This window comes from Peromyscus maniculatus, chromosome 1, assembly GCF_049852395.1.
Source record: "Peromyscus maniculatus bairdii isolate BWxNUB_F1_BW_parent chromosome 1, HU_Pman_BW_mat_3.1, whole genome shotgun sequence".
NCBI lineage: Eukaryota > Metazoa > Chordata > Mammalia > Rodentia > Cricetidae > Peromyscus > Peromyscus maniculatus.
In genome coordinates, this window is record NC_134852.1 from 73,207,606 (window position 1) to 73,228,515 (window position 20,910).

The window sequence follows — 20,910 nt, forward strand, 5'->3', positions numbered from 1 at the left end:
ACAGACACTACCTAAGAATAAAAGGCTGGGAAAAGACTTTCCAATCAAATGGTCTTAAGAAACAAGCAGGGGTAGCCATCCTGATATCCAACAAAATAGACTTCAAACTAAAATCAATCAAAAGAGATCAAGAAGGACATTACATACTCATCACAGGAAAGATCCACCAAGATGAAGTTTCAATTCTGAACATTTATGCCCCAAACACAAGGGCAACCACATATGTAAAAGAAACATTACTAAAGTTTAAATCACATATAAAACCCCACACATTAATAGTGGGAGATCTCAATACCCCACTTTCACCACTGGACAGATCTCCTAAATCGAAACTTCACAGAGAAACAAAGGACTTAACTGATATCATCACCCAATTGGACCTAATAGATATCTACAGAACATTCCATCCTAACAAGAAAGAATATACCTTCTTCTCAGCACCCCATGGAACTTTCTCTAAAATTGACCACATACTTGGCCACAAAGCAAATCTCAACAGATACAAAACAATTAGAATTACCTCCTGTGTTCTATCAGACCACCATGGTTTAAAGTTAGATTTCAACAACAACAAAAACTACAGAAAACCTACAATCTCATGGAAACTGAATAATGCTCAACTGAATCACCAATGGGTTAAGGAAGAAATAAAGAAAGAAATTAAAGACTTCCTAGAGATCAATGAAAATGAAGACACCACATACCCAAACTTATGGGACACTATGAAAGCAGTGCTAAGAGGGAAATTCATAGCACTAAATGCCCACATAAAGAAGTTGGAGAAATCCCACAGTAGTGACTTAACAGCACACCTGAAAGCTCTAGAACAAGAAGAAGCAAAGTCTCCCAGGAAGAATAGACACCAGGAAATTATCAAAGTGAGAGGTGAAATTAATAAATTAGAAACTAAGAGAATAATACAAAAAATTAATGAAACAAAGAGTTGGTTCTTTGAGAAAATCAACAAGATAGACAAGCCCTTATCCAAACTAACTAAAAGACAGAGAGAGAGAATCCAAATCAACAAAATCAGAAATGAAAAGGGGGACATAACAACAGACATTGAGGAAATCCAGAGAATTATCAGGTCATATTTCAAAAACCTCTACTCCACAAAACTGGAAAACCTAAAAGAAACGGACATTTTTCTGGATAGGTACCACATACCTAAGTTAAATCAAGACCAGATAAACTATTTAAATAGATCAATAACCTCGAAGGAAATAGAAACAGTCATTAAAAGTCTCCCAACCAAAAAAAGCCCGGGACCAGATGGTTTCAGTGCAGAATTCTACCAGATCTTCAAAGAAGAGTTAATACCAATACTCTCTAAATTGTTCCACATAATAGAAACAGAAGGAATATTACCAAACTCCTTCTATGAGGCTACAATTACCCTGATTCCTAAACCAAACAAGGATGCAAGAAAGAAAGAGAACTACAGACTGATCTCCCTCATGAACATTGATGCAAAAATACTCAATAAAATACTGGCAAACAGACTCCAAGAACACATCAGAACAATTATCCACCATGATCAAGTAGGCTTCATCCCAGGGAGGCAAGGGTGGTTCAACATACGAAAGTCCATCAATGTAATACACCATATAAACAAACTCAAAGAAAAAAAACCACATGATCATCTCACTAGATGCAGAAAAGGCATTTGACAAAATCCAACACCCCTTCATGATAAAAGTCTTGGAGCGATCAGGAATACAGGGAACATGCCTAAACATATAAAGGCAATATATAGCAAACCAACAGCCAACATCAAATTAAATGGAGAGAAACTCAAAGCAATTCCACTAAAATCAGGAACGAGGCAAGGCTGTCCACTCTACCCATACTTATTCAATATAGTACTTGAAGTTCTAGCCAGAGCAATAAGACAACATAAGGAGATTAAGGGGATACAAATTGGAAAGGAAGAAGTCAAGCTTTCCATGTTCTCTTTTTTGGTTTCTTTGTTCATGTAAACCACATGAGTTTGCATGGTTATGAGAACAACTACTAGCCCATGGGCATCACCTCAGGGCTAGAATATTTGAGAAAAAAAAAAAAACCTTTCCACTTTTGTCAACTTACTAAATATTATAAGTCACTCATACATTTTTCACTTTATCATTCTTACACAGGATACATTAGAATGTTCCCTGGTTTTCATAGTGAAATAATTATGTATGCACATGCAGCTGATGCAATTTCAAGAGGAGAGATATGCTTAAATAGCCACCACATTTTAGTAGATGGATGAGGTGCACATATTGTGAGATGGACATAGTGTGAATCCCAGATTCATGTGGTGATATAGTGTGTACCATAAATAATGTGCCTGAAAAACAGAGCAGAGAACAAGCCTCTAGATTAAGCACAGAGGACAGGAAGTGGTGGGGTACACCTGTAATCCTATCACTGGGGAAGCAGAGATCTCTTGGTATCTCAGCGCCTCAAAGCTACCCTGAACTACATGGGATTGACTCAGTCTAGGAGAGAAACAAAGACAGGCATTGTTGGAATACACTTTTAAGTCTAATAATAGGTAGTCATTTGCCTTTAACTCCTGAACTTGAGATCTTACACCTTTAATCCCAGTATTTGGGATCCACTTATGCCATTAATTCCAGCACTAGGAAAGAAGTCATGGCTGGGCAGACAAAGGTGTATAAGACCTGAAGAAACAGCAACTAGACGCTATTCACCTGGATAGCTTTTGGCTAGGGAATAAGAATCATTCCTTCAGATGATTCATGGAGTTGGCAAAGTTAGACATGGCAGTGACTTATTCCTTTGTTTCTCCTATCTGTCAGAATATACCCTAATATCAGATTCTGATTTTTTTTATTAAAAGTCCATTTACTATTTTTACAACAGCTATGGAATTTGCTGAAAATGTTAATCAAACTGTCCAAAACACTCGGGTATTTATTGTAACTGTCCATTCACTATGCTTGTGTCCTAGAATTGGATGGGAAAGCAAAATGTCATATTTTCATATGTATATCCTAATAATATTTTCAAGTTCTTCATAATTCAGAACAGTTAGCTTGCTGATATATCCATCTACATTGTGATATAGCCTATAAAGAGAAAAAAATAAAATAACTTGAGGGATATTCCTCAGAGAACACACACAACTTGTGATTATGAAAGCCATAGCTCTATAAACTTCCTATCTCCGATGACATCACTTGTCTCCCAAAACTTTCTAACTTGATTGTTTGACTCCTGGATGAAAACTTTAGAATCAATTCAGTGCCTCCACATTTCTTTTGTAATCTACCATACATGGAACAAGAGCTGCACTGAGGAATGCCCTGCACTTCAAAATACCAGAATATTGAAAGTTATATTCTCTCTCCTTCTCCTCCTCCTCCTCCTCCTCCTCCTTCTTCTTTTTCTTCTTCTTCCTCTTCCTCTTCTATTTAAAAATAAAGTTTATTAATGATTCTTGGCACTTTTAAACTATTGACTGCTTACTATGCCATTAATAAACCTATTATTTCTACTCATCACCCCCCCCAGGCTCTGTTACTTTGCAAATTGCAGCTAACAGCACTATAAAAAATCTTGGTAAAATTGATCATTTTACCACATACTCCAAATGTTAAAAACAAGTGTAGACCCTTCAAAACACCTAGTAACCAAGCCCAAGATCTAATCACCTCTTATCAGCCTTGCTGATAAACCAAGTTCATATCTCACTGGCAAAACTCTGTGGGCTCCCTTATATGTACCCATTGGAACCGGGCATCAAATGTCACTAATCAGAGGTGTTCCATCATGCACTATTTGGGAAATAAAGCAAGAATGTACAGGTAGGGTCTTTCTAAATGCTTGGCAGGCTTGGCTGTACTGTGTGTGATGGTACATGACTTCATCTCTCCGACCCCAAAAGCATCAAAAGTCTATGTAGAAAACAAGGCAGAAAAAGATCTAACAGATTTAGAGGTAGTAGATGAATTCATAGGAACAGTGTTACTTCAATTCCAATGTATTATCAGACATAGGAAATCAGAGACTGAGATTAGAGAGACAAGATCTACACAATTACAAATAAAACATCAAAAAAAGCATAAAGAAGAACAAGGAAATCTGGTGTGTGAATTACTTTCAAGGTAAATATGTAATACCAGCCCTTCAGCACCAGTAAATAATTGATTTCCAACAAATCTTAGGCCTGGCCTAATGACATAAAGAGGAATGGGCTGACTAGGAAAGAAGAACAAAAGAATTATATAGCTTGTATAGGCAAAAATAAAAGAGGAAAGGAAATCAAGCTTGGAAAGCTGAATCTGTGATGTTTAATGACAACCGATGATAAAATCTTAATTTTCTGCACTACATTTTAATGTGAATGCATGCCTGGGGTGACAGGCAGTGTCTCATCAGCAAATGTCACTACCTGATATATTCATAGACACTAAGGGTTGCTTGTGAACACTGACAATGCCATATCACTTCCCACAGTATCCTCACAGGGTAAAGAAAGGAGCCTGACACCAAAAGCATCTGTCATATATAAGTTCTGAAATAGATTACATTCCTAAAATATGATATGGCATTTTAAGTCTGACACAGCAATATCAAATCTTAACAGAGTTGCAGTTGCTTCAGAAGCAGGATGCTACTTCCTGCATAGGAGACTGAGCAGGTGACTAGGAGTTATAATTTTGGGAATCAAACAATCCCTGCCTTTGCTATGATTTCCACAGGCTCTGATTCCTGTACATGTCAGGAGCAGGCTGCATTGTCTATCCAATGTATAGTCGGGCTTTAGTCATACCCAGGATCCACTGTGTCCTGGAATATGGCCAGAGCCTGACTGGTAAGAGCTCGCAATGCTGTCGCTTATATAAGCACTTCTTGCTTCTCATTGAAGGACAGTGTGCATTTTAATTCATCATAGAATAAGAACCAATAAGGACAGTGATCTCATTTTCAGTAATGGAGGCAAATCCTGAGGTTACCTTGGAGATGAACACAGGAGCTGCTGACTCATTCTTGTCTCCCACCTCAATACTTGTAGCAGTAGCAGAAGTGAAAGTGAAAGTGGATGAGAGGAAAAGAACGTAAATGATCCCGTGTTCCAACACAATTACCAAAAAGAAAAAAAACCTGTGGCATGTAGGGCGTAATCATTTATTGCTCAGCTTGTGTCTACATCCTTCCTATCTACATGAAAGCCTCCATTTCTGCCTAGAGATGGACAATTGTGATTCCCTGCTGCTAGGTTCTGCTTGCTGCTGACAGTTTCTGATATACCATGATAGCTTCCCCAACAGAAATGATTAAATAATTGAAATTCAGTTGTGACCTGAGATGTGTGTGTGTGTGTGTGTGTGTGTGTGTGTGTGTGTGTGTGTGTGTGTACATAGTGCCTGAAATGGAATGCTTGTATTGTAAATAGAGATGTGATTTATGGACCTGGTCTGAACATTCCTAAGTTGCATATTATATCTTACAGTGTCATGTTCATTAAGCAATATTCTGATGTATTTCTTTTACAAAGATATATTCATGATACATATATACCTTCAGGAATTGAATATTTGTCTGTTTGATTTTTTGTGTGGTTCTACACATGTCTGCATGTATTTGACATTAATTTTTGTTCCACAGTGCCAATTCATACTCATAAAATTTCCTGTTCAGTATTAATATCTGATTATTCATATTTTGAACAAATTCACTACATTCCCTTCACTACATTTATCTACAATCACTACTCCAACCTTTGATCATGTACTTACTCTATTTTTTGTTATCTGTGTTCATGAAATGCACCTGAGTATGTATGGGTATGAACTTAGCCCATGGACAGAATCTCAGGGTCAGAATAGTTGAGAAAATCTATCTTTCCACTTCTGTCAGCTTAATAAATAATAGAAGCCATTCATACATCTCTCACTTCACCATTCTTCCACAGGATACATTAGAATGTTCCTCAGTTTTCATAGTGAAAGAATTATGCATCAACTTGCAGCTGATACAATTGCAAGAGTAGAGGTATGCTTAAATAGCCAGCACATTTTAGTAGCATGCAGAGGTGCACACCAATGAGAGATAGACATAGTATTTCCACCCAGTATAATTGGTGATATGTGTACCCTAAATAATGTGTGTGAATATCACAGCAGAGAACACACCAATAGATTAAACATAAGAGGAGAGGAAGTGGTGCCACACACTTGAAATCATATCACTGGGGATGCAGTGATCTGTTTATATCTGACAAATTTCAAAGATACCATCAAGTACATGGGATTGACTCAGTCTAGGAGAGAAACAAAGACAGGAATTATTGGAATACACCTTTAATTCAAATGCTTGGTAGTCATTTGCCTTTAACACCCGCACTTGAGATCTCACACATTTAATCTCAGTAATTTGAAACACATATGCCATTATTCCCAGCAGTAGGAAAGAAGTGATGCCCCTTCAGACAAAGGTATATAAGGCCTAAAGATAGAGGAACTAGAGGCTCTTTTGCCTGTATAGCTTTCATCCAAATACTCAGAGACATTCATTCAGTGGATTAATGGAGTTGGAAAAATGAGACATGGAAATGGATTGTTCCTTTGTTTCTCCCATCTGTCATAATTGACCCCAATATGAGCTTCTGTTTTTGTTTTTGTTTGTTTGTTTGTTTTGTTTTTTATTTAAAAGTCCATCTACAATTTGTACAACAGTTATGGAACATGCTGAATATTGTAAGCAAACTGTCCATTAAAACACAGGTATTTTACATTAACTATCGACTACCTATGTCTTATTTCCATGAATTGGATAGTGATGCAAAATGTCATATTCTTATATGTATATTCTAATAATTCTTCCAAGTTCTTCATACTTTTGAATAGTGAGCTTGCTGATATATCCATCTACATTGGGGTGTAAACTATGTTCAGGAAAACATAAAGTTCCTTGATGGATATTCCTCAGAAAACACACACATGTTGTGATTATACAACCAATAACTCCATGAATTTCCTATCACTGACTATATCTTTTTTTCAGCCACTTTCAAACTTGGATGTCTGCTTCCTAGATAACATATTTCCACACTTCTTTTGTAATTCCTCAGACATGGATCAAGAGCTACACTAAGGAATGTCCTGCAGTTCAAAATATCAGAATACTGAAAAGTTATGTTCTCTCTTCTTCTTCTTCTTTTTAAAAATCATGTAATTATAACATTTCTTGGCACAATGAAGCTTCTATTGACTGTTTACTAAGCCATTAATGCAGCTATTATTTCTACTCATACCCCCCTGGTTCTGTTAATTAGAAAACTGCAGCTAACAGAACTATAAAAATGTCAGTAAAATTGATAAATTTACCACCATCTCCAATTGTTAAAAACAAGTGTAGATGCTTCAAAACACGTAGTAATCAGGCCCATAGTCTAATCAATATTAATGCAGCCTTGCTGGTAAAGCAAGCTCAGATCTCACTAGCAAAACTCTGTGGGCTCCCATATATGTACCCTTTCAATATTGGCATCAAATGTCTCTAATCAGAGGTGTTCCATCATACACTAATTGGGAAAAAAAAGCAAGAATGTGCAGGTGAGGTCTTTCTATATGGCAGTCAGGCTTGTCTCTTTTATAAGCACTCCTTGATTCTGATTGAAGGACAGTGTGCATTCAAATTCATCGTAGAATAAGAACCAATAAGGACAGTGATCTCAATTCCAGCTATGGAGGCAAATCCTGAGGTTAATTTAGAGATGAACACAGGAGCTGCTGACTCATTCTGGTCTCAGACCTGAATACATGAAGCAGCGAAAGCAGCAAAACTGTAAGTGGATGAGAGGGAAAGGACGTAATTGTTCCTATGTTCTCCCCAAATAATCAAAAAGAAAAAAAAAGACAGTATCAAGTCGGGGGTGATCATTTATCCCTCTGCTGGTGTCTACATCCTGCCTATCTACACAATGCCTCCTTATCTGCCTAGAGATGGATTACTGTGATTCTCTGCTGCCAGTTGCTGCATGATGCTGACAGTTTCCGATATGACATGTCAGCTTCCCCAAATGAAATGATTAAAGGCTTGAAATTCAGTTGTGATATGATATATATATATGTGTGTGTGTGTGTGTGTGTGTGTGTGTGTGTGTGTGTGTGTCTGTGTCTGTGTGTCTGTGTCTGTGTGTCTGTGTGTGTGTTTATATGCATAGTGCCTGACATTGAATGTTTGTATTGAAAATAAGGATGTGATTTTGAAAACCTGCTCTGATCATCCAGACCTTGCATATCATATCTTACAGTGTCATGTTGATTAAGTAATAATATGATGTATTCCTTTTAGAAAGACATATTCATTATACATATATACCTTCAGCAATTCCACATTTGTCTATTTGATTTTTGGTGTGGTTCCACATGTGTGCATGCATTTGGCATTAATTTGGTTTCACAGTGCCAGTTCATATTCATGCAATTCCTTTTCAGATTTAACATGTAACTATTGAAATTTTGATCAAATTCACTGCATTCCCTTCATTAGAGTCTTTCTACTGTGCAAAAACTACTCCATCCTTTGATCATGTACTTGCTCTATTTTTGGTTATCTGTGTTCATGCAAAGCACCTGAGTATGCATGGGTATGAGAACAACAAGCCCATGGGCAGAATACCAGGACTAGAATACATGAGAAAATCTATAATTCAAACTTGTCAGCTTACTAAAAAATGTAAGCCACTCATACATTTTTCACTTCACCATTCTTCAACAGGATACATTAGATGTTCCTGGCTTTTAGAGTGAAAGAATTATGCATGCATATGCAGCTGACACAGTTTCAATAGTACAGGTATGTTTAAATAGACATCACATTTTAGTGGCAGGCAAGGTGCAGAACAAAGTCAGATTGACGTAGAATTTCTCCCAGGTATATGTGATGATATATTGTGTACCCGAAAGAATGTGCTTGAAGATTAGAACACAGAACAAGCCACTAGATTCAACGTAGAGGTCAGGAAGTAGTTGCACACACCTGAAATCCTATCACTTGAGGGGCAGAGATCTGTGTGTATCTCAGCGCCTCCAAAGACACCCTGAACTACATGGGACTGACTCAGTCTAAGGGAGAAATGAAGCCAGGCATTATTGGAATACACCTTTAATTCTAGTACTTGGTGGTCATTTTCCTTTAACACCTGCACTTGACATCTCACAACTTTAATCCCATGATTTGAGAAGCAGATATGCCATTAATCCCAGCACTAGAAAAGAAGTGATGGCTGGGCACACTAAGGTATATAAGGCCAGAGGAAACAGGAACTAGAGGCTTTTCACCTGGATAACTTTTGGCTAAGGACTCTGAGACATTTATTCAGAGGATTAATGGATTTGGCAATGTGAGACTTGGCAGTGTCTTGTTCTTTTGTTTCTCCCATGTTCAGAATTTACTCCAATATCAGCTTCCAATTTTTCGTTTTTAATTAAAAGCCCATCTATTATTTGTACAACAGTTATGAAATTCCCAGAATATGTTAAGCAAACTGTCCAGTAAAACTAAGATATTTTACTGTAACTATCAACTCACTATGCCTTTGTCCTAGAGTTGCATAGTAATACAAAATACCATATTTTCATTTGTACAATTGTATATTGTATATTGTATATTTCCAAGTTCTTCATAATTCTGAACAGTTAGATTGATGATATATCCATCTACATTGGGGTGTAGACTATATTCAGGAAAATATTGAATACCTTGATGGATATTCCTCAGAAAATACCCACGTGTTGTGATTATGCAAGTAATAACTTCATAAATTTCCTATCTCTAACACTATCCTTTTTTCCACTACTTTCAAACGTGGTTGTATGCTTCCTAGATAAAAACATAGTATCTCCACACTTCTTTTGTAATCCCTCACACATGGATCAAGAGCTACACTGAGGAATGTCCTGCATTTCAAAATTTCAGAATATTGAAAACTTCTGTTCTCTCTTCTTCTTCTTTTTAAAAATCATGTCATTATAACACTTCTTGGCATGAAGAAGCTTCTATTGACTGCTTACTAAGCCATTAATACAGCTATAATTTCTTCTCAAATCCCTGGGCACCATTAATTAAAACTGTAGCTAACAGAACTATTAAAATGTCAGTAAAATTGATAAATTTACCACCATCTCCAATTGTTAAAAACAAGTGTATAGGCTTCAAATCACTTAGTAATCATCCCATAGTCTAATCACCTCTTTTTCAGTCTTGCTAGTAAAGCAAGCTCAGATCTCACTAGCAAAGCTCTGTAAGCTCCCGTGCATGTCCCCTTTCGAGGTTGGCCTAAATGTCTCTAATCAGAGGTGTTCCATCATGCACTATTTGGGAAATAAAGCAAGAATGTGCAGGAGGGTTCTTTCTATATGCCTGTCAGTCTTCGCTATACTGTGTGTGATGTTACTTGACTTCATCTCTCCCACCCAGAAAGCATAAATAGTCTATGTCAAAGAGAAGGTAGAAAAAAATCTAACAGATTCAGAGGTGGTAGATGAATCTGTGGGAACAGTGCTATCTAGTGTCCAATGTATGATAAGACATAGGAATTCAGAGGCTGAGGTTACAGAGACAAGATCTGCACAGTTACACAACAAACAAACAAATAAATCATAATCAAGAACAAAGTCATCTTGTGTGTGAATAACTTAGAAGGGAAATATGTAATACCATCGTCTCGGCACCAGTAAATCATTGATTTCCAACAAAGTTCTGGACTGGGTTGATGACATAAGGAGAAACAGGATTTGTAGGACAGAAGAACAAAAGAACTACAGTTTGTATATGCCAAAATACAAGGAGAATGCAAATCAAGCTTGCATTGTTGAATCTGTGAGTATAAATGAAAACAGGATGATAACATCTTAATATCTTGCAATACATTATATTGTGAATGCCTGCATTTTGTGACAGGTAGGGTCTCAGAAGCAAATGTCACTGCACGATATATTCATAGACTCTAAGGTTTCTTGTGAACACTGACAATGCCAGAGTAGTTCCCACTGTATCCTCCCAAGGTGAAGGAGCCTGACTCGATTAGCATCTGTCATATATTAAGGTCTGCAATTGACTACCTTGCTAACAGCTGATACAGCATTTCAAGTCTGACACAGCAATATCAAATCTTAACAGAGAAGCAGTTGCTTCAGAAGCAGGATGTTACCTCCTGCACAGGAGACAGAGCAGGTGACTAGGAGTTATAATCCTGGGAATCAAACAATTCCTGCCTTTGATGGCATTTCCACAGGCTCTGACTCCTGTACATGTCAGGAGCAGTCTGCCTTGTCTATCCAATGTATAGTCGGGCTTTAGTCATACCCAGGACCCACTGTGTCCTGGAATATGGCCAGAGCCTGACTGGTAAGGGCTCACAATGCTGTCTCTTTTATAAGCACTCCTTGCTTCTGATTGAAGGAAAGTGAGCATTCAAATTCATCGGAGAATAAGAACCAATAAGGACAGTGATATCAATTTTAGCAATGGAGGCAAATCCTGAGGTTACCTTGGAGATGAACACAGGAGCTGCTGACTCATTCTTGTCTCCATCTGAATACATGTAGCAGCAGAAGCAGCAAAACTGAAAGTGGACGAGAGGGAAAGAACGTAATTGATCCTGATTCCTCACTCCAATTATCAAAAAGAAAAATACAACCAGTGGCAAGTCGGGGGTGATCATTTATACCTCTGCTGGTGTCTACATCCTGCCTATCTACATGAAAGCCTTCGTTTATGCCTAGAGATTGTCGATTGTGATTCTCTGCTGTCAGTTGCTTCTTGCTGCTAACAGTTTCTGATATGACATGTTAGCTTCCCCAACAGAAATGATTAAAACCTTGAAATTCAGTTGTGACATGAGCTATATGTATATGTATGTGTGTGTGTGTTCACATGTGTGCATATATGTGTGAGTGTGCGTGTGTGTGTGTACATAGTGCCTGAAATTGGATGTTTGTATTGTAAATAGAGATATGACTTTGAAGAACTGCTCTGAACATCCCTAAATTGCATATTGTATCTTACAATGTCATGTTGATTAAGGAATAATCTGATGTAGTCCTTTTAAAAAGTATATTCATGATACATATATACCTTCGGCAATTGGACATTTGTCTGTTTGATTTTTGGTATGGTTCTATACATGTCTGCATGCATTTGGAATTAATTTTGGTTTCACAGTACCACTTCATACTCTTAAAATTTCCTCTTCAGTATTAACTTGTAACTATTGAAATTTTGAACAAATCCATTGCATACCATTCACTAGATTCCATCTAGTCTGCAATCACTACTCCATTCTTTGATCATGTACTTGCTCTATTTTTGAATATCTCTGTTCATGTAAAGCACCTGAGTATGCATGGGTATGAGAACAACTACTAGCCCATGGGCAGAATACCAGGGCTAAAATAGTGGAAAAAATTCTATCTTTCCAATTTCATCAGCTTACTAAAAATATAAGCCACTCATACATTTTTCAGTTCACCATTATTCCACAAGATACACTAGAATGTTCCCTGGATTTTATAGTGAAAGAATTATGCATGAATATGCAGCTGATACAGTTTCAAGAGTACAGGTATGCTTAAATGGCCATCACATTTTAGTGTCATTCAGAGATGCACATCAAAGTTAGATAGACATAGTGTCTCTCTCAGGTATGTGTGGTCATATATTGTGTACCCTAAAGAATGTGCCTGAAGATCAGAACACAGAACAAGGCACTAGATTCAACATAGAGGCCAGGAAGTGGTGGCAAACATCTGAAATCCTATCACTTGGGAAGCAGAGATCTGTGTGTATCTCTGAGCCTTCAAAGCTATGCAGGATTAGATAAGATTGATTCAGTCTAAGAGAGAAACAAAGCCAGGCATTATTGGAATACACCTTTAATTCTAGTACTTGGTGGTCATTTGCCTTTAATACCTGCACTTGAGATCTTACACTTTTAATCCCAGGATTTGGGAAGCACTTATGCCATTAACTGAAGCACTAGGGAAGAAGTGATGGCTGTACACACTAAGGTATTTAAGGCCTGAGGAAACAGGAACTAGAGGCTTTTCACCTGGATAGCTTTTGGCTAAGGACACCCGAGACATTCATTCGAAGGATTCATGGAGTTGGCAGAGTGAGACATGGCAGTGTCTTGTTCTTTTGTTTTTCCCATGTATCAGAATTTTACCCAAAATCAGCTTCTGAGGTTTTTTCTTTAATTAAAAAGTCCATCTACTATTTGTACACAGTTGTGAAATTCCCAGAATATCTTAAGCAAACTGTCCAGTAAAACTCAGGTGTTTACTCTCACTATCCATTCACTAGGCCTTTGTCCTAGAATTGGATGGGAATAAAAATGCCATATTTTCATTTGTATATTCTAATAATATTTCCAAGTTCTTCATAATTCTGAACAGTTAGTTTGCTGATATATCCATCTACATTTTGGTGTAGACTATGTTCAGGAAAGCATAAATTATTTTGATGGATATTCCTCAGAAAATACCCACGTGTTGTGATTATGCAAGTAATAACTTCATAAATTTCCTATCTCTGATGCTATCCTTTTTTCCCATCACTTTCAAACCTGGTTGTCTGCTTCCTAGATCAAAATACAGGTTCAACCCAGTATCTTCACACTTCTTTTGTAATCCCTCATACATTGAACAGGGGCTACACTGGGAAAATATCCTACACTTCAAAATATTGAAATACTGAAAAGTTATGTAATCTCTTCTTCTTCTTTTTAAAAAATAATGTCATTTTAACATTTCTTGGCCTGATGAAGCTTCTATTGACTACTTACTAAGCCATTAATATAGCAATTGTTTTACTCATTCACTCCTGGCTCTGCTAATTTCAAACTGCAGGTAACAGCACTATAAAAACTGTCATTAAAATTGATAAATTTACCACCATCTCCAATTGTCATAAAGAATTGTAGGTGCTTCAAAACACTTAGTAATCAGCCCCATGGTCTAATCACGTCTTATGCAGCCTTTCTGGTAAAGCAAGCTCGGATCTCACATAAGAAGTCTTTGGGTTCCCATATATGTTACTGTTGTATCTGGGCATCAAATGTCTCTAACCAGGGTCTTCCATCATGGACTAGATGGGAAATAAAGCAAGGATGTGCAATTGGCGTCTCTTCATATTCCTGGCAGGTTTGGGTGTACTATTAGTGATGTTACTTGACTTCATCTCTCCAACCCAGAAATCATCAATATTCTATGTTGTAAAGAAGGCAGAAAAAAATCTAACAGATTCAGAGGTGGTAGATGAATCTGTAGGAACAGTGTTAGCTAGCCTCCAATGTATAGAAGACAGAGAAGTTCATAGGCAGGGGTTACAGAGACAAGATCTGCACATTTATCCAACAAAACACACTAAAAAGGAAACAAACAAACAAACAAATTATAACCAAGAAACAAGAAGTCTGGAATATGAATTATTTAGAAGGTAAATATATAATGTCATCCAATCAGCACCAGTAAATAAATGATTTGCAAAAATCTCATGTCTGGCCTCGTGAAATAAAGGGGAATGAGTAAGAATAAAGAACAAAAGGGCTAGGGCTTGAATATGCCAAAAATATAAGGGGACTTCGAATCAAACTGGGAGAGTTTAATCTGTGATGATAAATTTCAACAGGGTGATCAAAACTTAATTTATTGCACTACATTTAATTGTGAAAGCATGCCGTTTGTGATAGGTAAGATTTCTTAAACAAATGTCACTTAGTAATATATACCTAAACTCTAGAGGTTGGTAGTTAACACACACTATGCCATAATAGTTCCCACAGTACCTTCCCAGATGGAAGAAAGAACCTGAATCTACCAGTATCTGTCATATACTAATGTATGCAATGGACTACCTTCCTAACAGATGATACAACATTTCAAGACTGACACAGCAATATCAAATCTTAACAGAGAAGCAGTTGTTTCAGAAGCAGGATGCTACTTCCTGCACAGGAGACAGAGCAGGTGACTAGGAGTTATAAGGCTGGGAATCAAGCAATCACTGCTTTTGCTGGCATTTCCACAGGCTCTGAATCCTGTACATGTCAGGAGCAGTCTGCCTTGCCTATCCAATGTATCGTCAGGCTTTGGCCACACCCAGGACCCACTGTGTCCTGGAATATGGCCAGAGCCTGACGGGTAAGAGCTCACAATGCTGTCGCTTTTATAAGCACTCCTTGCTTCTGATTGAAGGACAGTGTGCATTCAAATTCATTGTAGAATAAGAACCAATAAGGAAAGTGAACTCAATTCCAGCAATGGAGGCATGTCCTGAGGTTACCTTGGAGATGAACACAGGAGGTGCTGACTCATTCTTGTCTCCCTCTGAATACTTGTAGCAGCAGAAGCAGCGAAACTGAAAGTGGATGAGAGGGAAAAACATAATTGATCCTTAGTTCTCACTCCAATTATCAAAAGGAAAAAACCTGTGGCAAGTGGTGGGTGATCATTTATCCCTCTGCTTGTGTCTACATCCTGCCTGCCTATCTACACAAAATCCTCCGTTTCTGCCTACAGATGGACGACTGTGATTCTCTGATTACAGTTGCTGCTTGTTGCTGCCAGTTTCTGATATTACATGTTAGCTTCCCCAACAGAAATGATTAAATGCTTGAATTCAGTTGTTACAAGAACAGAATATATACATATGAACACACACACACACACACACACACACACACACACACACACACACACACATGTATTTGTTGTTTTACATTAATGCTTGAAATGGAATGCTTGTATTGAAATAGAGAGGTGAACTTGAAGCCCTCTCTTAAAATCCCCAATTTGCATATCATAGTTTAAAGTGTCATGTTGATTAAGCAATAATCTGATAAATTCCTTTCAGAAAGAAATACTCATGATGCATATATACCTTCAGCAATTGCACATTTGTCTGTTTGATTTTTGGTGTGGTTCCACACATGTGTGCATGCATTTTGCATTACTTTTGGTTTCACAGTTGCAATTCATATTCATACAATTTCCTGTTCAGTAAAATGTGATTATTGAAATTTTGAACAAATTCACTACATTCCCATCATTATAATTAGTCCTCAAGGACTACTCCATCCTTTAATCATGTACTTGCTCTATTTTTGTTTTCTTTTTTCATGTAAACCACATGAATGTGCATGTTTATGAGAACAACTACTAGCCCATGGGAGGCAACAGCTATGGAATTTGCTAAAAATGTTAATCAAACTGTCCAAAACACTCGGGTATTTATTGTAACTGTCCATTCACTATGCTTGTGTCCTAGATTTGGATGGGAAGGTAATATGTCATATTTTCATATGTATATTCTAATAATATTTTCAAGTTCTTCATAATTCAGAACAGTTAGCTTGCTGATATATCCATCTACATTGTGATGTAGCCTATAAACAGAAAAAAATAAAATAACTTGAGGGATATTTCCCAGAGAACACACACAACTTGTGATTATGAAAGCCATAGCTCTATAAATTTCCTATCCCCGATGACATCACTTGTCTCCCAAAACTTTCAAACTTGATTGTTTGACTCCTGGATGAAAACTTTGGAATCAACTCAGTGCCTCCACATTTCTTTTGTAGTCTACCATACATGGAACAAGAGCTGCACTGAGGAATGTCCTGCACTTCAAAATACTGGAATACTGAAAAGTTATATTCTCTCTCCTCCTCCTCCTCCTCCTCCTCCTCCTCCTCCTCCTCCTCCTCCTCCTCCTCCTCCTTCTTCTTCTTCCTCTTCTTTTTTTTTTTTTTGGTTTTTTCGAGACAGGGTTTCTCTGTGTAGCTTTGTGCCTTTCCTGGAGCTCACTTGGTAGCCCAGGCTGGCCTCGAACTCACAGAGATCCGCCTGCCTCTGCCTCCCGAGTGCTGGGATTAAAGGCGTGCGCCACCAACGCCCGGCTTCTTCTTCCTCTTCTTAAAAATAAAGTTTATTGCCGGGCGGTGGTGGCGCACGCCTTTAATCCCAGCACTCGGGAGGCAGAGGCAGGCGGATCTTTGTGAGTTCGAGGCCAGCCTGGGCTACCAAGTGAGTTCCAGGAAAAGCGCAAAGCTACACAGAGAAACCCTGTCTCGAAAAACCAAAAAATAAATAAATAAATAAATAAAAATAAAGTTTATTAATGATTCTTGGCACTTTTAAACTCTTGACTGCTTACTATGCCATTAGTATACCTATTATTTCTACTCATCACCCCACCCCCCAGGCTCTGTTACTTTGCAAATTGCAACTAACAGCACTATAAAAAATCTTGGTAAAATTGATCATTTTACCACATACTCGAAATGTTAAAAACAAGTGTAGACCCTTCAAAACTTCAAAACACCTAGTAACCAAGCCCAAGATCTAATCACCTCTTATGCAGCCTTGCTGAGAAACCAAGCTCATATCTCACTAGTAAAAATCTGTGGGCTCCCTTATATGTACCAATTGGAACTGGGCATCAAATGTCACTAATCAGGGGTGTTCCATCATGCACTATTTGGGAAATAAAACAAGAATGTACAGGTATGGTCTTTCTAAATGCTTGGCAGGCTTGTGAGTTCTATTTCTGATATTATGCGACTTCCTCTCTCCCATTCCAAAAGCATCAAAAGTCTATGTAGAAAAGAAGGCAGAAAAAGATCTAACAGATTCAGAGGTAGTAGATGAATTCATAGGAACAGTGTTACTTCGACTCCCATGTACTATCAGACATAGGAAATCAGAGACTGAGATTAGAGACACAAGATCTACACAATTACAAATAAAACATCAAAAAGCATAAGGAAGAACAAGGAAATCTGGTGTGTGAATTACTTTCAAGGTAAATATGTAATACCAGCCCTTCAGCACCAGTAAATAATTGATTTCCAACAAAGATTAGTACTGGCCTAATGACATAAAGAGGAACGGGCTGACTAGGAAAGAAGAACAAAAGATCTATATAGTTTATATAGGCAAAAATACAAGAGGAATGGAAATCAAGCTTGGAAAGTTGAATCTGTGATGTTTAATGACAACAGGATGATAAAATCTTAATTTTCTGCACTACATTTTATAGTGAAGACATGCCTTGTGTGACAGGTAGGGTCTTATCAGCAAATGTCACAGCCTGATATATTCATAGACACTAAGAGTTGCTTGTGAACACTGACAATGCCATATCAGTTCCCACAGTATCCTCACAGGGTGAAGAAAGGAGCCTGACACCAAAAGCATCTGTTATATACTAAGTTCTGAAATGGATTACATTGGTAACATATGTTATGGCATTTTAAGTCTGACAAAGCAATATCAACCTTTAAAAAGATGTTTTACTTCAGAAGCAGGATGCTATCTCCTGCACAGGAGACAGAGCTAGTAACTAGGAGTTACAATGGTAGAAATCAAACAATCCCTGCCCTTGCTGGTTTCCACAGGCTCTGATTCCTGTACGTGTCAGGAGCAGTCTTCCTTGTCCATGCAATGTATAGTCAGGCTTTAGTCATACCCAGGAGCCACTATATCCTGGAATATGGCCAAAGCCTGACTGGTAAGAGATCGCAATGCTGTCGCTTTTATAAGCACTCCTTGCTTCTGATTAAAAGACAGTGTGCATCAAATTCATTGGAGAATAAGAACCCATAAGGACAGTGATCACAATTCCAGCAATGGAGGCAAATCCTGAAGTTACCTTGGAGATGAACAAAGGAGCTGCTGAATCATTCTTGTCTCCCTCTGAATACATGTAGAAGCAGAAGCAGTGAAACTGAAAGTGGATGAGAGGGAAAGAATGTAATTGATCCTGGGTTCCGACTCCAATTATTAAAAGGAAAAAAAACTTGTGGCAAGTAGGGCATGATCATTTATCCCTCTACTTGTGTCTACATAATGCCTATCTACATGAAAACCTCCATTTCTGCCTAGAGATGAATGACTGTGATTCTCTGCTGCCAGTTGCTGCTTGCTGCTGACAGTTTCTGATATGCCATGTCAGCTTCCCCAACAGAAATGATTAAATATTTGAAATTCAGTTGTGACCTGAGAGAAATGTGTGTGTGTGTGTGTGTGTGTGTGTGTGTGTGTGTGTGTGTGTGTGTACATAGTGCCTGAAATGGGATGCTTGCATTGTAAATAGAGATATGACTTAGAAGCCCTGCTCTGAACATCCCTAAGTTGCATATCATATCTTACAGTGTCATGTTCATTAAGCAATAATCTGATGTATTCCTTTTAAAAAGATATATTCATGATACATATATACCTTCAGCAATTGAACATTTGTCTGTTTGATTTGTTGTGTGTTTCCAAACATGTATGCATGTATTTGGGGTTGTTTTTGTTCCACAGTTCCATTTCATACTCACAAAATTTCCTGTTCACGATTAATGTGTGGTTATTGAAAATTTGAACAAATTCACTACATTCCCTTCATTACATTTAGTTTGCAATCACTACTCCATCCTTTGATCATGTACTAGCTCAATTATTTGTCATCTTTGTTTATGTAAATCACCTGAGTATGCATGGTTATAAGACCTACTATTAGCTCATGGACAGAATCTCAGGGCTAGAATAGTGGAGAAAATCTGTCTTTCCACTTATTTCAGCTTAATCATTAATATAAGTCACTCACACATTTTTCACTTCACCATTCTTCCACAGGATACATTAGAATGTTTCCTGGGTTTCATAGTAAAAGAATTATGCATGCATATGCAGCTGATAGAGTTTCAAAGTAGAGGTATGCTTAAATAGCCAGCACATTGTAATGGCATGCAGAGGTGCACACCAATGTCAGACAGACATAGTATTTCTTCCCGGTATGAGTGGTGATATATTGTGTACCCTAAATAATGTGTGTGAATATCACAGCAGAAAACACACCAATAGATTAAACATAAAAGACAGGAAATGGTGCCACAAACCTGAAATCATATCACTGGGGAAGCAGTGATCTGTTTTTAAATGACAGCCTTCAAAGCTACCATTGACTATAATGGATTGACTCAGTCAAGGAGAGAAACAAGGCAGGCATTATTGGAATACACCTTTAATTCGAATGCTTGGTAGTCATTTGCCTTTAATGCCTATACTTGAGATATCACACATTTAATCTCAGTAATTGGAAAGTGCATATGCCATTAATCCCAGCACTAGGAAAGAAGTGATGGCTGGGCAGACAAAGGTGTATAAGGCCTAAAGATAGAGGAACTAGAGTCTTTTTGCCTGGATAGTTTTCATCTAAGGACTCAAAGACATTCTTTCGGAGGATTAATGGAGTTGGAAAAATGACACACGGCAATGGATTGTTCCTTTCTTTCTCCCTTCTGTCATAATTTACCCCAATATCACCTTCTGTTTCTGTTTGGTTGTTTTGTTTTTTATTTAAAAATCCATCTACAATTTGTACAACAGTTATGGCATTTCCCAAATATTTTAAGCAAACTGTCCATTAAAACTCAGGTATTTTACATTAACTATCTACTACCTATGTCTTGTTTCCAAGAATTGGATAGTGACGAAAATGTCATTTTTTTATTTGTATATTCTAATAATATTTCCAAGTTCTTGATAGTTTTGAACAGTTAGCTTGCTGATATATCCATCTACATTGTGGAGTAGACTATATTCAGGAAAACATAAAGTAACTTGGTGGATATTAGAAAACACACACGTGTAGTGATTATGCAACCAATAACTCCATGAAAATCCTATCTCTGAATCTATCCTTTTTTTCAACCACATTCAAACTAGGTTGTCTGCTTCCTAGATTAAAAAAAAAGTATCTTCACACTTCTTTTGTAATCCCTTATACATGAATCAAGAGATACACTGAGGAATGTCCTGCACATCAAATTATTGGAATACCTAAAAGTTATGTTCTCTCTTCTTCTTCTTTTTAAATCTAATGTCATTATAACAC

General features: G+C 37.5%; 1 protein-coding gene across 1 annotated transcript in view; it reads right to left on the reverse strand.

Moving 5' to 3' along the window:
- Nucleotides 1-3,788: 3,788 nt before the first annotated feature.
- Nucleotides 3,789-20,910, reverse strand: part of LOC143269826 (uncharacterized) — a 179,669-nt gene continuing 162,547 nt past the window's right edge. Inside the window, exons 8-12 of the mRNA XM_076556968.1 lie at nt 18,679-18,753; nt 15,307-15,381; nt 11,513-11,587; nt 4,971-5,118; nt 3,789-3,908 (exon numbers count right to left, since the gene is read on the reverse strand). Coding sequence (XP_076413083.1) covers nt 3,789-3,908; nt 4,971-5,118; nt 11,513-11,587; nt 15,307-15,381; nt 18,679-18,753 — 493 coding nt within the window. The remainder of the gene's footprint in view (nt 3,909-4,970; nt 5,119-11,512; nt 11,588-15,306; nt 15,382-18,678; nt 18,754-20,910) is intronic.